At 42.1% G+C, this 20560-nt stretch overlaps 1 protein-coding gene across 3 annotated transcripts in view; it reads right to left on the reverse strand.

Annotated features, from left to right (window-relative positions):
* Nucleotides 1-1557: 1557 nt before the first annotated feature.
* The window catches only part of LOC125893043 (retinoic acid receptor beta-like), a 30671-nt gene continuing 11668 nt past the window's right edge, over nucleotides 1558-20560 (reverse strand). For 2 of the 3 annotated variants that reach the window (XM_049583491.1, XM_049583490.1), the window contains exons 4-8: nucleotides 10800-10966; nucleotides 7367-7543; nucleotides 5774-5978; nucleotides 5499-5657; nucleotides 1558-5369 (exon numbers count right to left, since the gene is read on the reverse strand). In XM_049583491.1, the coding sequence (XP_049439448.1) occupies nucleotides 5203-5369; nucleotides 5499-5657; nucleotides 5774-5978; nucleotides 7367-7543; nucleotides 10800-10966 (875 nt within the window). In that variant the 3' untranslated portion in view covers nucleotides 1558-5202. The remainder of the gene's footprint in view (nucleotides 5370-5498; nucleotides 5658-5773; nucleotides 5979-7366; nucleotides 7544-10799; nucleotides 10967-20560) is intronic. The other variant, XM_049583492.1, reaches the window with a different exon arrangement.

The raw sequence follows: 20560 nt of genomic DNA on the forward strand, positions 1-20560 counted from the left end.
GTTGCCTTGGAATTGTGAAGAAAATATCTATCTTTATCTTGCATGCCTCCTGTAAATGGCAAACATATTGATTTATTGATTGATTGGGGACCACATTTAAAACAGCTAATCTATATCAAAACATCAATTTTCACTAAAACATCACTGTTTAAAACTGAACTGAAAGGGAAACTTACCTTTGCTCTCTTCAGAGCCAAACTCCAAAACTAAGGTGTTTTTTTTAGCAAAATAAATGTGTTTGGGAAGTACTGAGCATATGACTAGATAAATGAGACATGTTTTGATATAGTTTTGCTGTTGTTAAACGATAAATATGTTCACCATTTTCTATGTAGGCATACAAAAAAAACAAAGTTTCCTTCTTGATTACAAAGGTAACAAGGCATGACTCATTTACAGCGGGTCATTTTGTCAGTGAAGTATTCCTTTAAGTCTATTTTAATACCTCTACTTTTTGATGTTGTTCCTAATGTGTATGCAGGACTTTTACTTGTAACAGAGTATTTCTACAATGTGGTACTGTTACTTTTACTTAAGTAAATAATCTGAGTACTTCTTCCACCACTGTTTGGGAGCAGACACTGCACATCTAGTTTGATGTTTACTGACAGAAACGACTTGTCCATACTGGTGACTATTTAGATCTCAGCAAAGTGCATTATAAATTATGTGAAAAGCCGTATTAGCAGTATTAACAAGAGCTTCTTGGTGTCAGATCTTCTGGGACAGGTCTGCTCTGTGTCCCCAGAGTCAAGACAAAACATGGAGAAGGTGCATTTAACGTTTAGTTTGTATTCTCCATGTATCTGGAACTCCTTTGTGGCTTTTATTAGACAGGACAGGTTGAGTGTGAAAGGGGGAAAAGAGGGGACGACATGCAGTAAAAGGCTACAGGACAGACTCTAACCCGAGGCCACTGCAGCAAGGACACAGCCCTCGTAAATGGGACATGTGCTCCATGAGGTGAGCTGCTGCTGCCCCAGCTCTCAGTTCTTTTAAATCAAGGCTGAAGACTCTTCTGTTTGCTGCTGACACATTAAATCAAATATTAATTAATTTCTTACACTACACTCCAACTTCTACTCTTCTATTTTACACCTGTGTTAGTATATTTAAATTTTCTATTTTCTATTCTTTACATGTCCTTTTCTAACGTGTTTCTTTTACGCCTTGTCTTGATGCTTTTCATGCTTCATGTAGAGCACTTTGAATTTTCTTGCTGCTGAAATGTGCTTCATAAATAAACCTGCCTTCTCATTCTATAAATCTGGCACTCATTCACCACTGAACAGTGGATGCAATTCTGACTGTGAGCTGTGCTGCAGTGCAGTTTCTGTACAGGGACCACAGGGGGCGGTACAAGCCTTGCTTTAGAGAGCAGGCGAGCTGTCCTTAAACAACCTCGCTGCTCCACAACATAAAAGATAGAGGCTACTGTACCGCTGCGTTGCGGTACAGTACATGCTGTCCTTGTTCTTTAGAGAACGACAAAAAAAAAACAAAACAAAAAAACAGCAGCTGCAGCAGAAACATCAAACAACATAATAACTGGTACACAAGACTTTAATAGACCGACATAAACATATGAAATGTGATCGGCTCCAGGTAATTTGCAAAATATGTAAAATTCACCACAAAGAAAACATAAGATGTTGGCACATTGAGAGTAGGCACATGAGTTGGTACAGTACACAGGCTGCTTGTTCTGCCGCTTCCAGTAAATATTTTATACACTTAAACACCATCCTCTGCGTCATGGAATGTACATTTACTGAGGCACAAATGTCATTTAAGTTTCTCATTTTACATTTTATACCCATTTGCTTTGCCAACAATGAGACAGTGTCACTATATATATGTAGCTTTTTGTTTTCCCACCCGTTAGACCTGCTGTTTCTTTTCTTTATTAGTAATATCTCTACAGTACACAGTGTTTTATTTAGGCAATCTCAATGTACAGCTATCTGCGATATATCAAACACTGATGCATTTCAAAAACTGGCTTATTGTGTTAAAGAAAAAACAAATGTTTGTAGAAAATACCTTTATACAGAACTTGTCAAAGTAAAATATATAAAAGAAATCTTTTTATTGTTAATTCTGAAACTCTGTAACTCTGAAACAATATGTAAAATGCAACACATACGTCATCTGCGAATAAAACTCTGCATTTAGGATATGTGTGAAAGAATAAAGTTGTGTATTAGCTTACTTACAGTGTCCTTATATTTAATACTACAAAATAGTCACGCAGATCTCCAGCGAAATGGTGCCAGACCTGTTTTAGTATTAGTCTTGTGAATGATGTATGACATACACCTGATATGGATTTTGTTTTTTTTTATTAAAGGTCCAGTGTGTAGGATTTAGGGGGAGATATTGACAGAAATGTAATATAATAAGTATGCTTTCTGTAGTGTATGATCACCTGGAAATAAGAATCGTGTTTTTGTTACCCTAAAAAGAGCCGTTAATATCTACACAGGAAGCAGGTCCTCGTCTACGGAGATCGCCATTTTGCACCGCCATGTTTCTGCAGTAGCCCAGAACAGACAAACCGAACACTGGCTTTAGATAGGGCTATTTGCATTTTCATGTTGGGTACCGTAGTTAGCAGCCCTCCGCAAGGACAGCATCGGACGTGGATTTTTTTTTTTTTTAACGTGGAACTGCTTTATTCAGTGTTTTTACCAGTTTAAATCGCCGGGTCCCTTTGTTTTGGGAAGACAGAGACCTCTGCCGATCATTCGGCTCATGATAAAAACCTCCTGAACTTCTGGATCTTAAGTCATCAGAGGAAAAAAGATGAGCACACATTTGCAGGTGCTGGGCGTGCAGCCTGTCTCCAACATGCCAAACAGCATTGAAGAAACACTGATTTGTAAAGTGAAACTGCTGTATTAGGTGTTTCTACTGGTTTTAATCACCTGGTCTGTTTGTTCTGGAGAGGAAGAGACCTCTGCAGATGATTCGGCTCACAATAAAAACGTCCAGAACAATAAACACTTGGATGCAATCTGCATTCTTCACTGCTTGTTGTAAGCAATATATTATAGGCAATTGGGCTTGTTTGAGGTTCTTGAAGATGTTTGACCTCCCATCCAAGAACCTTCTTCAGTTCTGAACTGAGCAAGACTCCTGGATGAGAGGTGAAACATCATCAAGAAACTCAACCAAGTTCAACTGCCCTACAATACACTGTAGTACTCAGAGCTACCATGACCTGGATGATTGAGAATCTTCACCAACATCTCACTGCTTGATGCCACTAAATCCCCCTAAACCTCACACACTGTTCCTTTAAAAAGTTTGACTCCGACACCCACTGTGCAATAACCCCTTAAAAGAATAGTTACACATTTTTAGAAATACTCTTCTTTGCAGTCTTGCTGAGAGTTGGCTGAGTGGATGGATACCACCCTCATGTCTCTGAGCTGGAGACAGCAGCGGTTAGCATAAAGACTGGAAACAGAGGGAAGCAGCTAGCATGGTTCTGTCTGAAGGTAACAAAATCTACCAATCAGTAACTCTAGAGCTCACTGATAAACATGCAATGTCTTATTTGCTCTTTGTACAAAACCTCGTACAAAACGAAGTGTTAAAACAGTAATTTGAGGTTTTACGGGGGACTATTTCTTGACTGGGCGCTACGACTTCCTGGAGTCACTGTGTGGTCGCTAAGCAAAAAGTGCTCCCTTGCTGTGTCCGAAATCACTCCCAATTTACTATACAGTGCTCAGTATTTACCCTCTGCCATTTCATTACAGTGTAAGTGTGAATTTAATGCATTATACAGTGCTCTCAAAAAACATGCGTAGGTGGAATAAAAAAAAAAAACCTGTGTGCATGGCACATACCAACCTGTTCTCATTCTCAGACGTCAAATACAGGCACTTTGTCACAACCCTTGGCGTCATGTGACTCAGAGCTAGAACACACTGTAACATGTTGTGAACCAGCCAAGGTTAGATTCAGACAACATAACAGATCATGTTTAAGGTTAAAATAAGTACGTCTTTTATGTAATGTAATGTAAATATATATCACGTTACAGAAGTCAGCAACTTGTGTACGTAAATTGTGTCACGATATGTAAAAACAACACTGGCTTCTGGTTTCACATGGGGCGAAGGTACGTAAGTTACGTAATGTTGTGTTAAAATGACATCCCCACAGGACACAAACTGTGGTCTCCTGGATGAAAGTCCGGTTTTGTTTGACCCATCCACCTCCACTCCCTCCCACTCTACACGGACTTTCTTGCTCTTTGAACTACATCACTTTCTTTAAGTATCAACTTTTTCCACATATGGGTTTACAGTGGAGTTAGTTGAAAACCCGGTGTGTCCCATAAAGACGCAACAAGGTGCCTTTGGCGTTGAGATGATATGCGAGGAGCGTGACAAGGTGGCAATATTTGACGTTCTGGGAATGAGAAGGGGCTGCATGGACACTGCTTTCTGCAAACAATCCCATAGAGCAGTGTATCAAATTTTATAGAAAACTACTGCTGAGCGACTCTACTTGTGGCGGGGATCACAAATCACTTTGCTGATTTGATCTGAATTGTTTGGTTCGGTTCACTGACTGTGGTTTGTTCACTTTTCTTCAAAGCTAAGCATTTTTCTGTTCTCTGCAATTTCTCAGTTGTCAGTTTGTCAACGCCGGTTATGAAGCAGAGAGATTTGCTTTGTTTCTCCAGTTATCTTCAATTAGCCCAGAGCTTTCATATTACACATATGGGAATCTATGTATTGCAGAGGACACTGTAAGTCCACATGTTTACTATGTTTGCTACGCTAGAGCTAAAAGCATTGTTATTTAATGAGGTAAAAATGAATCCATGTGATATCTCATGCAAATATAAATACAGTAGAAACCTGTGTCTGTGGATATGAGGTGTCTGCCAGCAGGGATTAAAAAATGAAACTGTGACACAAATTAAAACATGACCAAATCCATTTTCTTTCTCCCCCTGAAGCAGAATTTAGCTCTTCGTTCATCAGCGTAGTCATTACTGTAACAGATGAATCTCTTCTTCCAACACAGCAGCGTCTCTGCCAGCCAATCTGTGAAACTGAGGTAAGACAGTATTAACCCTCTGGACTGCATCTGTGGTTTATGTCGTTTGCATTTTCTCTGGGAGAGAAGACGGGAGCCACTGTTCTTTGAGCGACTTCAGAGTTAAGAAGTCAGAGGAGTTCATGTACTGTGAGGAGATGGTGTGTGTGTGTGCTGGCTGGTGTTTGCCTCCGCTCTTCTCTCTTCTGAGTGTTTCTCCAGGTTCTGCAGATCCTCCAGCATCTCCTCGATCAGAGGGGGCATGGAGCCCGGGATCTCCATCTTCAGGGTCACCACCCGCTCAGCTCCTGTGGAAATATACATGTATTAGATAATGTGCAACAGCAGGACGACTACCTCCAATCACAGATCTTAAAGTTACAGAAGTTATTTGGTTAAAATAAACGAAGAACTTTAGCAGGGTGTTGCTTTCTGACCTTTGGCGCTGATGCTGCGCAGGTCAGTGATCTTCATGAGGGCTTTGGGGAACATGAGGGGCATGCTGGGCCGCCGTTTACGGGAGTAAATCTTCAGCGCCTCCAGCAGCGGCTCCTGCAGCACCTCCACCTTAGACGGCTCCTCCAGGTCCTGCCGGTCTGTTCAGACAGACAGGAAACACAGAGGTGAATATTTAGCATGCTAAAGGAATAGTTAATACCTTACATGTATCACATTTTCCCCAAAGTTTGTATTTTTTTCTGAGCTTCAGTACCTCCAGAGACAAGACAGATGGCGCTGAGCAGGCCGCTCTCTGTGTCGTCCATCTGCAGCGGAAGCAGCTGGCCGGCAAATGTGAAGACCTGATCTGTCAGCGGTCCAAATCCTGCATTGTGGATCTGAGTGCGGGTCAGGGTCAACCCGTCAGAGAAAGTCATAGTGTCCTTGTCAGGAGTGTAACGAGTGCAAATCCTCAGGATCTGGATTCAAGAACAGAATGAGGAAGAGGAAGATAGATAAAAGATAATCGGGCCATGATGCATCATGAAACTGTGGCACGTAGTGTTGTCATATGGGACAGGAGCAGCTGCAGGACGGCTTTGAAAATTATTTCAAGCTGGGTGTCATGTTTGTATTTGTGCACTTGCCAGAACTGAAGGTAAATTAAAGCCCCTTAGTTAGATAGCTCTACTGACCTACGAGTTATTTCCTGACAATGGTGATTAGCCACACTGTTGGATGATTTTTTAAAGGTAATTTTAGACTTAATTTTATGCACAAAATGTATAAAACAAGGACTTAAGTAGAAGCTGCAGGTCGTACGTCATCCTCCGAGCTTGTGCAGGCACGCTGTCATGCCTCTTTGCATCAACTGATAAACATCAATCGTTGTAAGCTAGCTTGTCAACTTATTTTTTATTTTGGCCACACTGAAGACGTCACTGGATCCGGACTGTTCACTACGGGCCATGGAGTGTAACTTTCTACTGGCTACACCTGCAGTGCACATACAGCGTACTGTCAAAGCAAAGCAAGACAGTGAGCTTTGGGGTTGTGTGGGATTGTTTCTTTAATTTTTAAACCCAGCACAGCGCTGAGAAACTGCAACTTTTTCACCTAGTTCATGTACAATATGGGCAAGTTAACATCTGAAGACTACACTTTAAACTTGAGATCATATTTGAGACTTTTCATATGTCATGCAGAGCCATTTAAACATCCATGTTAACTCTGGCTCAGTCACACTTTCATTAATGTTGTGCTCTGTTGATTAAGAATTATAAACACAAGTTAGGACAGCATGCACGGCCCACTGGACCGTTGTGTTTTTACTGCACTGTAACATATTCTAAGTTCACCCTGGTGCACAGTGTCGGGGAGAGAGTGACAAATACGAAGACCAAACAAGAAGAACCTGGCAAGCAAAAGTCACACAGCGCCACATCTGGGAAAAAAAACGTGTGAAAACTCAACGGAGCTTCTGAGGACACACGGCACTCCCCTGGTGCTATCAGAGAGCGTCACAGTCAGTGATCCGGCCCTGATGGTGACGCTGACAGACAGGCTTGGCAGTGAGCGACAGAGGAAGCAGAGGGAGGATGAAGGGGGATAAAACAAGCGTCACACTCTGCCCGAGGGCTGCTGTCTGTCTGTCAGCCGGCCTGTCAGTTTGTCTTTGGCATGAATGTGGGCCGACGGCACCAGTCACGATCCACACAAGGTGTGAATCACAGTAGGAGCTGCGTATGTGTGTGTGTGCAGAGTTTAGAGAATCTTATGCGGGTTCAGGTAAAATGAATAAATGTAAAGCTGACTCTTTCACCACAACATTTGTGCTACAGTAATCTTAGGACACACAGAGACGTACCAGGATGTCCAGGCAGGCAGTTTTGAGCAGAGTGATCTGGTCTGCGATGGTCAGGCCGGTGAAACCAGGCACTCGCTTGGCGAACTCCACCACCTTGATGATGCACTTGGTGGCGAGCTCGCTGAACTTGTCCCACAGCCCGAGGTCCAGCTGGATCCTGTGGTCTGAGCTGGAGTTCTGGACGGAGGATCAGAATCAAAATCAGCATCAGAATAAGGTTTACAACAGGTGGATCTGACCAGGCAACCTAATTGGCCAACTAGACATTTAAAACACGATGATATCGGCGTGACAGCACACCTTCCTCATCAGTAAATATAATATAATTTCCAAGGCAACATTGTAACTTTCAGAGCGGAATCAAAAACCAGTGCTTTTTTAATTTATAATTTTTTTGCTCACTTTTAAGCCCAGTTCAGACCAAAAGATTCACGATGAGAAACCGTTTTAGAAGTTGCAGCGGTGTGAACTTGACGTCTGAGCTTGACTGAAGCCGGCTGATGGCGTCAAAATGCACAAATGTTTCCACTGTGACCTCTAAACTGATTAAAATAAGGAACTTTAAAAATAAAAGTGTAGCATCAATAGAACAGAACAAATTATTGCCTCTACACAAATTATCTAAGATATCCTTTTTCAGGGATTTAATTTAGTCACGTTAAGACTTCGGGTCTTTAAGAGTTCTGATTAATCTAAAACCAGGACGCCTTTAAAAAAGCAAACAACATACATTGTTCCTTCTGTACTTCCTGATTTCACTCACACCTCCAGGCGTTACTCACCTCTGATGACTTCAAAATGATGTAAAAACCATTCATGCAGTTACGGAAAGGACACACCCAGATCCATTATACCAGTAAGATTACCATCTTGTGTAACACCAGGGAGTTTTTAGTTTTGTTATGAAGGAAGTTACTCCTGTTTGTGTGCTGCAGTTTGCATGAACATTTCCGTGCATGTTCTTCACACGTGTTTACCGCTGACAAGAACATGTTTCTCCCGCCCTTGTTTGTATGAATTTACATCGGTGCCCACCACCTCAGTTGCTACAGTTTTGGTGAAGATTTCCATTCCCTCCTCCCAGATTCTTTCCTTCTAAGCAGGAATGGTGTTTCCCCTGGGTTTACAGATTTAGGTTTAGGTTTAGTAAATATGGAGAAACTCAATTTGACTGTTAAGCAACTAAAAATGGACTGCGTGTTTCATTTGCATATTTCTAGTTCTAATCAAGCAGCGACCTACAGGCCTGAAACATTGAAGCCAGGGCTGAAGCGTCAAAAGCTGCAGTTCCTCAAATGGTCACTTGAGGCTGACTGCAGAAGCCAGTTAGTCCCTATAGAGCCCCATGTTAATATGCCTGACTTTTATGCCTGATTTTCTCGTTCATGACAACTAAACAGGGGCTGAATTTTTATATAACTCACCTATTTACATTTTATTAAGGCTTAAAGTTATGAATAATTAAAGGCACGGCCTCTATAACTGACAGGCTGTCTGTGAGGCGTCGCTAAGGTGTGAGTCAGATCCACCTGTCGCTCCTCCACAGCTCCAAACCAGAATAGCCAGCCGAAATGTCGAGCAGGAGCCCACAAACCAGTGGGGGATGTCAGAGTGGATATGTCCATTATTTAATGGTGCTGTCAGACCTAGAGTTGTCTCCTTCGGTCTGAATCAGGGACTACTGTATAATTGCCTAGAGTTGGTTTGTGTTCTCACGGCAGCATTTACAAGAGGACCAGATCAAATGCCTTGTGTGAGAAAGCTGCTCTTGATTGGTCAGAATTTCCGTGTGGGAAAAATCCAGGAAGTAAAGCAAACGTTGAAGAAGAGTACACTTGCAAGATAAATGTGACACTTTCTAATGTCACAATGGAGGGACAACTATGCAGGTTGATTTTAGCGCTGCTCATCGTGGACTATATTGCTGTCATTGTTCATTTTAGTCAAACCATACAGTTTGAAAACGAGGCGCGGCTCCAACTAGAAAACAATGTTTTGATGCATTGGATGTGCTGAATGTGCATATTAAGGCAGTACAGGAGGAGGTGGACATTAATAATCCTCCAGGACTGTAACATGCTCATGTTTAACCCAAACAATGTGTCATGTGACTGCAGTTGGTTCAGATCAAGGTCGGAACACGTTCTCACCACAAACCAATGGGAACTGCCCATTGGTCCAACAGCCCATTGTTCCGACCATATTAAACTCATTGTTCCGAAGTCCGTTCCGAAATCATCATGATGCCCTGTGGTTAAGGTCTGGTTAGGTTTAGGCACAAAAACCACTTGGTTAGGGTCAGGAAAAGATCATGGTGTGGGTTAAAATGAAAAAGAAAGTGACAAACGCATAAGCTGTGAGCCTGCTCCGCCTCAAGCCAGTCTTACTCTTAAAGAGTAACCACCTCTTCAAGAAGGTCTCAGTCTGGTTGTTTTGGTGCACACCTGAGTCTGAATGCTGTGCTCACACCTGCCCAAACGAACCGCACTGAGGGGGCAAATGAACTTGAGTTCAATTGAACCGAACCAAACAGGGCAGGTGTGAAAGCACCCTGATACAGTCTGTGGTGTCTCTGTTTCAATGAAATTCCTCTGGAAATCAACTGCTTAAAATCTCAACTGATTAAATCCTAACTAAAATACAAACAGTTAGTCTTTATTTTACCCACAGTTCCTACCAAATTACACTGTTCTGTCCTGGAAACCTTGAGGGAATTATTCAGAAATTACAGACTCACAGGACAAAATGTTCTTGAATACTCTTCTTTACTAACTTCCTCCAAATAATCTCTACAGTATGTCAACTTGCTGATATTTGAATATAGATCTGCTGAGTACATAAACTGTTTCCAATCTGAATAACAACAAAAAATACTAAAATTAAACGATGACATTATCCCACATAAACTGATTTATCATCCTGGCTGTTCTTTCTCTGTTGAATGTCAGTGTTTACAGATTTATGATTTCAAACAGTAAATAATAATTATGCGTGGTGCTTTAATGCCACTGCCCCCGGATATCTTAAATCTCTCCTTGTTACAGATCACAGTCAACATTCCTACATTTTCCCTCAGGCTTCAGACTCATGAGAAAAAGCTCTGCAGCTCAAAACTTGTTTTGCTTCCACAGTGCCAGTTTGTGGAAAAGTCTGCTTTTGTGGATAATAACTCACCTTGCACAGGAATGTTTAACACATAAGACATGTGGCAAGTTTTGGGACACTTTAACCAATTCCATATATATTTCCTGTTAGCGTTTTATCTTCTATTAGCAGCCACGACATAAATATCTGTTTGAATTTAATGCTATTCCTCAAATATTCCATATCTAAATCAAATGAAGCAGTGGACAGAGAGGACAGCTTTGATCTTCTCCTCTCTGCAGATTATTTTCTCTCCGTAGAGGAATATTATTCGCATGCGGTGACTCACTGTGGTGTATTTTCCCAGCTGGCACAGAGAGGGGAAGGTCTCTCTGTGAGCCATGCAGATCTTCTCCACTATCAGGCCGAGCTCCGCCGTCAGCTCGTACGTCTCCATGATGGTCATCTTCACGGCCTCCTTCTTCCCCTTCCTGGTGTTTCTGTCGTTTCTCACCGCTGAGGAAAAGGAGGACCAAGGTTAGAGCATGTTTAGGAAATGAGTAAAAGGGATTCAAACAGTTAATATGATGGTAGTGGATTTAAAATCATGAATTGTGTTGCCATTTTGATGCTTTTCTTTTTTAATTTAGGTCACGAGCCCTTCCATGACAAGATACTTTTTTGTCCACACAATTCAGAACAGACAGACATTATTGGAAGTGATAGCAAACAGGGAGCTGCACAAAAATCCTCTGCAACAATGACAAGATCTGTAGAAGCAACTCAACTGTGTGTCCAGTGTGTGTGTGTATATACCGTACATAAACTGTGTGTACACATTATGTTCTTGTTCTTGTTTTGACAAGTGACATTTCCAGTGGCCAAATGTTTAAAGGACTGATTACTTAAATAGCAAACGGTACATAAATAACTCTAAGCTTTTTTAAAAAGGGGGAACGTCTTGTACCAACATTTTACAGTCAGTGATGCACCACGGAAATTAACAGTTCGTCTCCTAGCAACAGCAGCTCTCAGATGTCAATCAACCACCAACCAGCCAAATGAAGCAGCACACACCCAGAGGCTTGGATCTTTGTTCCTTCAGAAATGTCCGGAAAATGGTTTCAGCCACTACAGCTACATTATCATCACAGTTTATATTTCCTTTCATAAAAAGTGGGAAGACTTCAAATGTGAGTTCAACTTTTAAAACCGTGAGTCATATTTAAAGGGACAGTTCACCCCCAAATCAAAAATACCTATTTTCCTCTTACCTATAGTGCTGTTTATGAGTGTTGGAGATTACGGCCGTAGCGATGTCGGCCTTCTCTCCAATATAATGGAACTAGACGGCGCTCATCTTGTGGTGCTCAAAGCGCCAAAAAACACATTTGAAAAACTCCACAGCAATGTCTCTTTCCAGAAACCATGACCCAGATACTCAAGATAAACCACAGACCTTGTTGTGAGCAGTTTCATGTAGGAACTATTTTTTTCTGCTGAAATACACGCCATGCAGGCTGTTCTCATGCATACCTATAAAAATGAATGTGACAAAATTCGTAAATATCCCACATAATCATGAGCCAGTAATTTGTGTATTACCCACTCAGGAAGTGCTTCCTGTAAGGGCTCATTTAAGCTCAATGTTAGATATGTAGATGGAGATGGACACGGACAGAGCCTTCCATCCGAACTTTGTGTTAATTTTGTCCGTATTTGTGCACATTTTCTGAAAGCTTTCAGGTATGGACAAAATAGAGCAGTACCACTGAAGATCTTTGGGGGCAGTGGAGCGTAGTTTAAGCAAGAGACACTGGAGAAGATGAAGACATTCAAAAAAGGCAAATTGGAACGAATCAGTAATATAGTGAAAACATTCTCCGTCCACAAGCTGCGATGTGTTTAATGGCCTCACAGACCAACGCCGTCTAAAACACTGCCTCCAATAAAAGGTACATTATTACAATCACCTCCACCGTCGCCTTGTTTGTTGTGTGAAACGTTTGACTCCACCCTCTAGTGTCATCTATTGGCTGTATCTATGCCAACATAAATGACACTTGGAAGTGTGAGGGTAGTGACGTTTACAACGTTTCAAACTGATGGATTTATTTTAGTACGTAAAGGGAGTATCAGCGAGCCTTGAAGGAAATGGCCACTTTAGAATGAAAATACAGACAGTACTTAATGACCCTCATGCCGACAAGAAGTCCAGTGTAGTTTTTTAATCCACAAAACTCGTCCGGGGTATCGGAGGATAACAGCTAGCTGGAATAACAGCTACACTTGAAGTGCATGGAACCCACATTTTTAAAATGTAATAAATCTCTGCTAATGCATTTCAAAAACATCAAAACGGCTCGTCCGTCATAATCCAAGTGCCCTGAAGCCGTGGCATGCAAAATTGACTTGAAAAGACGTGATTTACTCCACCTTTATAGCATCATTTCTCACTGTGGTCAGTTAGCCTGCCCTAGCTGTTATCCTCCGATACCCCGAACGAGTTTTGTGGATTAAAAAACTACACTGGACTTCTTCTCGGCATGAGGGTCAGTAAGTACTGTCTGTATTTTCATTCTTAAGTGGCCATTTCCTTTAAGGCTAGTTCACATTACACGATTTTCACCCTGATTTTGCGTCAGGGAGACTATCGTAATCTTTTGAGTGTTCATACCTGGCGACGTGTGTTTCTGTCATTGGGAGTCTCCCCAGGTTACAACCTGTGTGTGCACACCACAAGATTTCTCCACCGGGCCTTCGCCAACAGAGCCCCAGATAACGCGGTGACGTCACCAAACTACATTTTTTAACTTGGAGACGACACATCGTAAAGGCATGGATATTCTTCCCAGTGTTGAATCAGATCTGCCTCCAGGGCCTGGGTCCAAACACAGTGCGCTCCCTGTGATACTGTGGATGCCACCATTGTTGTGGTTGCTTGCCGGCTTGTCAGTGTTGCCAGATCCTGGGAGAGAAACAAGCAACCAGGGCTATGGAAACAAGCCCAAAAGTAGCGGCGGATATCGGATGGACTCGTCGTGGCAGACTATCTGCCAACTCACCTCCGACCCAAGGTGGCTCTCGAGATCCTCTGCAACGTCAAAATCGTGGTGAAAATCATGTAATGTGAACTAGACTTTAAGGAGACAGGTTGGGGTGGTAGATGGGTCACAAAACACAGGACTTACACCCCAAAAAACAGTGTTCTGGATTGTGTAAACCAAGTAAACTTTGAGTCATTTTAAGGTATGTTTTCACCATATTTCCTTTTCCTAAACCTAAGCAAAGTAACTTTACTTGACCAAATCTAACCTCTGTAACTTTACATTAAGTATGTCATTTTGCATGTCATTAGATATCATAAAACTGTTGGGTGAGGATACGTTGCAACACACAGAAGGCAGAATGCATCTACTGCTAGCTCATCCAGCCCAACTAAGCTAATTAGGGCGGCAGCGGCTCAGTCCATAGGGACTTGGGTTGGGAACTAGAGGGTTGCTGGCTCAAGTCCCCGTCCGGACCAATTATGGAGCGTGGACTGGTAGCTGCAGAGGTGCCAGATCGCCTCCTGAGCACTGGTGCCCTTGAGTAAGGCACCAAACTCCCAACTCCTCTGAGACCTGACCAAGGCAGCCCTCCATTTACTGCATGTGTATAGATCCTGTTTGTGCACGTGTGTGTATTTTGGTCCTGTGTGTGTATGACAACAGTGTGAAAAAACTGAATTTCCCCTCAGAGATTAATAAAGTATATCTTCTTCTTCTTGTAATTGACGTTACAGGTTAACTGAGGAGACATTAATGGTTACATCTCATGATGTCACAAGCACGGTGCACGGTGATACAGTTGGTGGGTGTAGTTCAGAAGAAAGAAAATAAGTGAATTAAATCATAAATAATAATAATAATAATAATAATATAAGTTTTTCAAATGTATTTTGTGACGCTTTGTTAATCCTTTATACTGGAGGTGAGGCAGACATCTGTACGGCCAATATCTCCAAAACTCTGCATCTCACACCAAAACTATCCAGACTGATAAATAACACCACAGAAGAGGAAAAGATTCATTTTGATTTTGGGTGAACTGTCCCTTTAAGAGCTTCATAGTGCTAAATGTTGCCCCAAATTAAATCTGCAGCCATGTATGTACTTCTTTTCTTTGGTTTTAAATGTAAAGTGTCTTTGAGAGCTGTAAAAGCGCTGTATAAATAAAGTGTATTATTATTATTATTATTATTATTAAAGAGAAAACTGTGTCACAGTACACACCTTAGCTGCCAGGGAGACCAGACCAAAACTATGTGAACGGAGGTTTCCACATATTTCTGGCCATGTCATGCAGAGCAGGTGAATGGAATTTCAGTTGTGGTTGTTAACGCCTATAAAAAGAACGGTGAGCTGTTCTCAGAGGAACTCTTTCGTTAGTAGAAAATATTTTCCAGTGAAACAAGTTGGCAGTGAGGATGTGTAGATGAACTGTTTCTCAGGGAGCACGTGAAGCCGGCTAACGCACCCTAACCAGGTTAGTGTTTCATAATCACTTCGGTAACGGTGTCAACACGTTTCAGTGCGTCCCACTGACTTGGCTCAGGCAGCTACACACATGTCAGAGCTCAGGATTATGCAACACCTCCGTCTCTGCCTTACTCTAGCCTCCCCTCCTCCTCCTCCTCCTCCTCCTCCTTCCCCTCCTCCTCTCTGGATGCCCTACATTCAGCCATTATTGTGTAAACACTCCGAGTGAGATCATATTACACACCGACTGACTGAAGCGGCCCAGCGAGCGGTTACATAGCATCCATCTGTCTGCTACATGTGATGTATTTATGTAATGTGTGTGTCTGAGTGTGGAGCAGCAACAATGAAAACATGTGGATGGGAGGATCCTTCACTGCTACCCTATCGCTGTCCACATAACACACATTCTCTTATCTAGGTCGGTGACTTTGTTTCTGGAGCTTCAGTTTACTGCAAACTTCTCGATAAAATCAGTTTTATGTAAGTTTATTTTATTCAGCTCATAAGAAGAATACATTCTCCCTTTACCATCTGAACATGCAGATAGTTTAGGTTTGATTTAATGAGGTTGTAAGGGCTCTGCTGCCACCCAAATATATAGTCAGGGTGACAGGCTCAAGTCAAAATGTCATATTTTAACAGCTCAACAGCAGCACATCTTCTCAGAAACTCACTTACACTGAATAATTTCACACTTTTAACAGCAAATCTACAAAGCAGCCTCCTTAAAACTGTCCACAGTGAGGTTTCTGTGGAATATCTTTTTTTAAGCAGGATGTTTACAGAGTAAATCCTCTTAGTGGGCATTTCCCATTGACTGACATCTGTGTGTTGCTAGGAGACGCGCTGTCAATATCCCCCTTCAAAAAACCCATTAGTGATTGGAGCCGTCTGTCCCTTAATGAACATTAGACATCTGGGAGGACTCATCCTGCTTTGTTTTCCACTTGAAAAATGGAAGCTAGTTAGCATAGCTTGCAAATGTGAGCACTAGAGTTGCCACCCGTCCCGTTTTTCCCAGAATTGTTCTCTTTTTTCATCAGCTGTCCCAGGAAAAAAAAAATCTCTCCCGGGACACAATTTGTCCCGTTTTTTGGGGAAAATGCAGCAGCAGCAGGCCAAGGAGTCCATCCAGAACGACGCATAGTGTGTCCAAATTCACACCTGTTTTTCTCTATGGTTTTTCTATCATATCACGTGAAACAGCAGAATCGTAGCTTTCCAGTGTTTTCACAGCGAAAAAAATGATAAAGTTACACTAAAATGATGTATAACAGAGCTTTCATACAGCTTTGCACAAATATTACTCTTGGATGGATTACTCGCGAATGCAGGGTCGCACAGAAACCACGCATATCACATGAAAGTACAGGAGCAGAGCTTTCCACTGATACCACACACATCATTGTGCTGTCATCCCATCATGCTATAAATCCAGATTAATTGTCTACAAAATAAAATCCTGATGAATTTACAATCCATTATACAGATCTTGTTATCAGTCACTTCATATAGTGAGGAATATCGTATCTCACCACGTCTTAGGCTTGTGTGTGTTTCTCCCTGTCTATCCACATTTGTAGTCCGGCTTTCAAGATGCAAATATCTCCATATTGTCCAGTTGACACTCGTCAAACTTTGTATGACAAAACCAGCCACTTCACCTTTGCTCACCCAGACAACTGCAGCCTAATTATACATGCTGACAGGGCCGTAGTCACCATATACATTGAGGGGGACACGTGCCCCCCCCCAATGCCCAAATTTTTGTTTACTGCAATCAAAGTGGCAAATATTATCTTGGAGAACATCATTGCACTTGGTTTCTTTCAGATAAAACACATTTTTGACTTGTGAATGAGTCAATAGAATTTCTTGCAACAATGAAAAAATATTGGCAATCATGTCCGCCTGGCACAAACCACATGTTTTGGACAACTGTGAAGTGACAGAATGTCCCAGCATCATGGTTCTTATATTGCCAGATTCCAGAGAGTCTCCCGTCTTCATATATGGCAGAATATGTCAACTTCCAACTTGCTATGCTGAGATACATGTAAAAATGTAAGAATTTAGTCACACGGATTTGTTTTTTTCATTGATATAAAAATTAATATAAAATACAGGCACATAGAAGGATGTGAAATGATGGCAAATCTGGTCTCCTATGTCTGAATTTCATGTTCATTGGTCAGTCTGAACTGGTAATAATGGCCGAGCCCTCCGCCTCAAACATTTGGTCGAGTGTCCCTTTTTTTCACAAATCCGAGGTGGCAACCCTAGTGAGCACTGATTCCCACTAGATGCTATTTCTCATTATCTTTAGATATCTCTTTTGACAGGTCAGAGTTTGGTTTCAGAAGTTCGGAGGAAGGTCTAGCGAATAATACACTATGGTGCTTTGCATATTAACACTAATCATACAAAAAATGTTAAACTCAATGTTAAAAGAATACTCAGACGATTTGGGAGTTATGTCCTTCTCTATCATTTTCATATTGAGACAACATGATCGATATCTTTTTTGTGTCTGTACATCCAGTGGCTGGGTCTCAGCAGTTAGCATTGCGGCTTAGCTTAGTGAATACAATTGATGTCTATAAGGGGTCAGTAGCCTACTCGTAAAAGTGAACAAATAAACATTACAGAAACCCTGAAGCTGGTATTTCTGCACGTGCATTTAAAATAAACATGTTTAAACATTAATTCAAAAAACGAGAGTCCTTTTTAGTCATTTTAGAAAAAGTTTGATACACGGAACTACAGTGTGTTTACGTCCTGCGCTGTGATCCGCAGAGGGATACACCGGTGAGCAGGCACAGGCACAGATGTAGCCTGTGAACAAAGCTCAGTTGTTTATTTAGCCTAGCGATATCTCCGGACTATAGTAGCTGCAATGGACGACTTTGAACGTGATTTTGAAGAGTTTCTTGTAGTGGACACAGATCCAGAGCCATACCTGTTTGAGCCGGAGTACACAGATGAGGAACTCCAGGTGTTAGATGCTGAGTGGGTGAGAAGAGAGGCTGAATCCTCCGAGGCAGTGGAACAGCAAGGGGCCGAGGGGAGACGGAGGTCAGGGGAGGATTGGTGGTGTAGCTGCGGGGTTTGCCAACCTATGCCTACGGAGGTGGAACCATTTTGCTGCACAGAATGGGATTCGGTGCTACCATCGTTGGGGACGCTAGAGATACATCATCATCATCAGGAGGAAAACCGCCGCAGAGAGTGCATCACAAGGAGTGAAAACTTTGCAGCAATCACTAATCCTGGCGTGATTGAAAGATTTTTTCATGTTCCTAGATGAGTAATATCGCTTTATAATCGTCCGTGTTGTCTCTTTGTTTGCTTTTACCAAGCGACCTAGCGTACCTGTCCCAGAGCCAGCTGCAGCTGTTGCTCACTGGTGTATCCCTCCACGCAGGATGTAAACCCACTATAGTTCCGTGTATTAAACTTCTTCTAAAACGACTAAAAAGGACTCGTTTTTTGAATAAATGTTTAAACATGTTTGTTTTAAATGCACATGTAGAAATGCCAGCTTCAGGGTTTCTGTAACGTTTATTTGTTCACTTTTACGAGTAGGCTACTGACCTCCTATAGACTTCAGTTGTATTCACTAAGCTAAGCCGCAATGCTAACTGCTGAGACCCAGCCACTGGACGTACAGACACAAAAAAGATATCGATCATGTTGTCTCAATATGAAAATGATAGCAAAAGGGCATAACTCCCAAAACGTCAGAGTATTCCTGTAACTGTATTATTAAAGCTGGGGTAGGAAGTTTTATTTTCCCATCATTAACTTTGAGCTCATTGTAATACAAGTGGTCCAAGAGAAAACTAGACTCCAGCACCCCCTCTTGGCTCTGTTTTGAGACTTTTAAAAATATAAGCTGTGATGGGAGAATCTGGCCAATCACAGCTCAGTTCAGACAGAGGGCGCTCCTATTGGCTGTTCTGCAAATGCATGTGCATGTCTCTTCAGTGAAAGCCTGATTCAATGGCGGAAAATCCTGTCGAGAAAACTGCTATTCCAGCATTGGCAACAACTTCCTACTAGGGGTGGGCAATATAAAATAATATCACAATATTTCAGGGTATTTTTGCGATAACGATATTCTCGAATAAAATAAAATGAAATAATCATCAATTTAAGAAAACAGAATTGCAACAAAATAAGTGATATAGTTCTACAGTTTGCCTTCGAATATTCAGAGATTCAGATTCTGTATACAACATTAATAGTTCAACAAAATAAAATCTACCACAAATTACACATTTAAACAGCTCCCAAATACAAAAAATGCCTACTGCCTATACTGCAAAGCAACCCAAAAGGAGAGTCTGGCAATAAATGAAACAAAACGTATCCATGAGTAATTTTAGTGATATTTATGTTGACTACATTAGCTAGAGCCTCGAAACTCAGTCCCACTTCCTGCCGCTACAGACCACCTTGCCACGAGGGGAGCGCTCCAGAGACAAACCCCAGTCAGCGTTTACAGCAACGCAAATCCAGCTGCATCAGCAAACTTTCTGCTGCTGCTGAATTTAAGCTGTGTAGCTGCCGATCAAAGGTCCGTTTCGGGTGCTGCAGCCCACTCTTCTCCTGGGGACACAGTCCACCTCGGTGAGGAGGAAGGTGGAGGGACCGTGGGGTGGCTAACGTTAGCTAATTCTTGTCTCATTTGTGGTCTGATACACAGAGTGAGAGTGGGGCAAGAAAGGGCTGACTGACTGCGCAGCACACAACTCTACAGTGAAATAAGATAAGATAAATCAGTGTATAGGAAACACTGGGTTACTGTAGGAAGCAGGTGCATATGCCAATGGTTGTCTGGTGGGAGGGGCTTAGGACAGACATGGACCAGACGACTTTTTTGTTCCCTTTTCCAGATTTCTGCCTAAACCAGCACTTTTCCTGCTTACAATCACATTTAATTTGATGAAGTTTCACTTCTACTAAAAAACAGTATCATTTGCTGCCTTAGTTTGACTGATGTTCACAAGGAAACTCACTGCTGCTCTAATATTTAAAGGAGCAATAAGCGAAATTCATCATTTCTAGATTGAAGGAATTAAAAAAATGCTATGTGAAGAACTAGAGGTGTAATTTCATATGGAGTATAGCATGACCTCACACACCCTCTCTTTGTGCTGATCTGCAGCCCACTGTTTACAAGCCGGTCCGGCTGCACGTTCATGTACGTTCATGTGAATCCCCCACCGAAACCAGAGCACCGAGCCCTGGTTTGTTCTTCAGGTTAATGTGGGAAGAAGCAGCAGGTTTATCGGGCAGCTGAGTGAAGCTGGGTGAATTGGAGGCTGTGGAGGAAACACCAGGATGGGTTAATGTCTGGAGCTTGAGTTATTAGCGGCTCGGTCCCAGCAGTGGGTCAGGCGTTACGGTTGTGTTAAGTGAGTAAGTTAGCCCGGCAGCCCAGCTAACATTTTCAATTAGCATTGTAAGATGTAGCGTCCCCGCGAGGCTACATTTTTGTAATATATTTGCTGAGATGGAGGCGAGGCTCAGTGACTAGAAGAGCTGATAGAAGCGCTCCATAGGTGTAAGTTACTCCAGTAGC

This window comes from Epinephelus fuscoguttatus, linkage group LG8 (genome assembly GCF_011397635.1).
Source record: "Epinephelus fuscoguttatus linkage group LG8, E.fuscoguttatus.final_Chr_v1".
Taxonomy (NCBI): Eukaryota; Metazoa; Chordata; class Actinopteri; order Perciformes; family Serranidae; genus Epinephelus; species Epinephelus fuscoguttatus.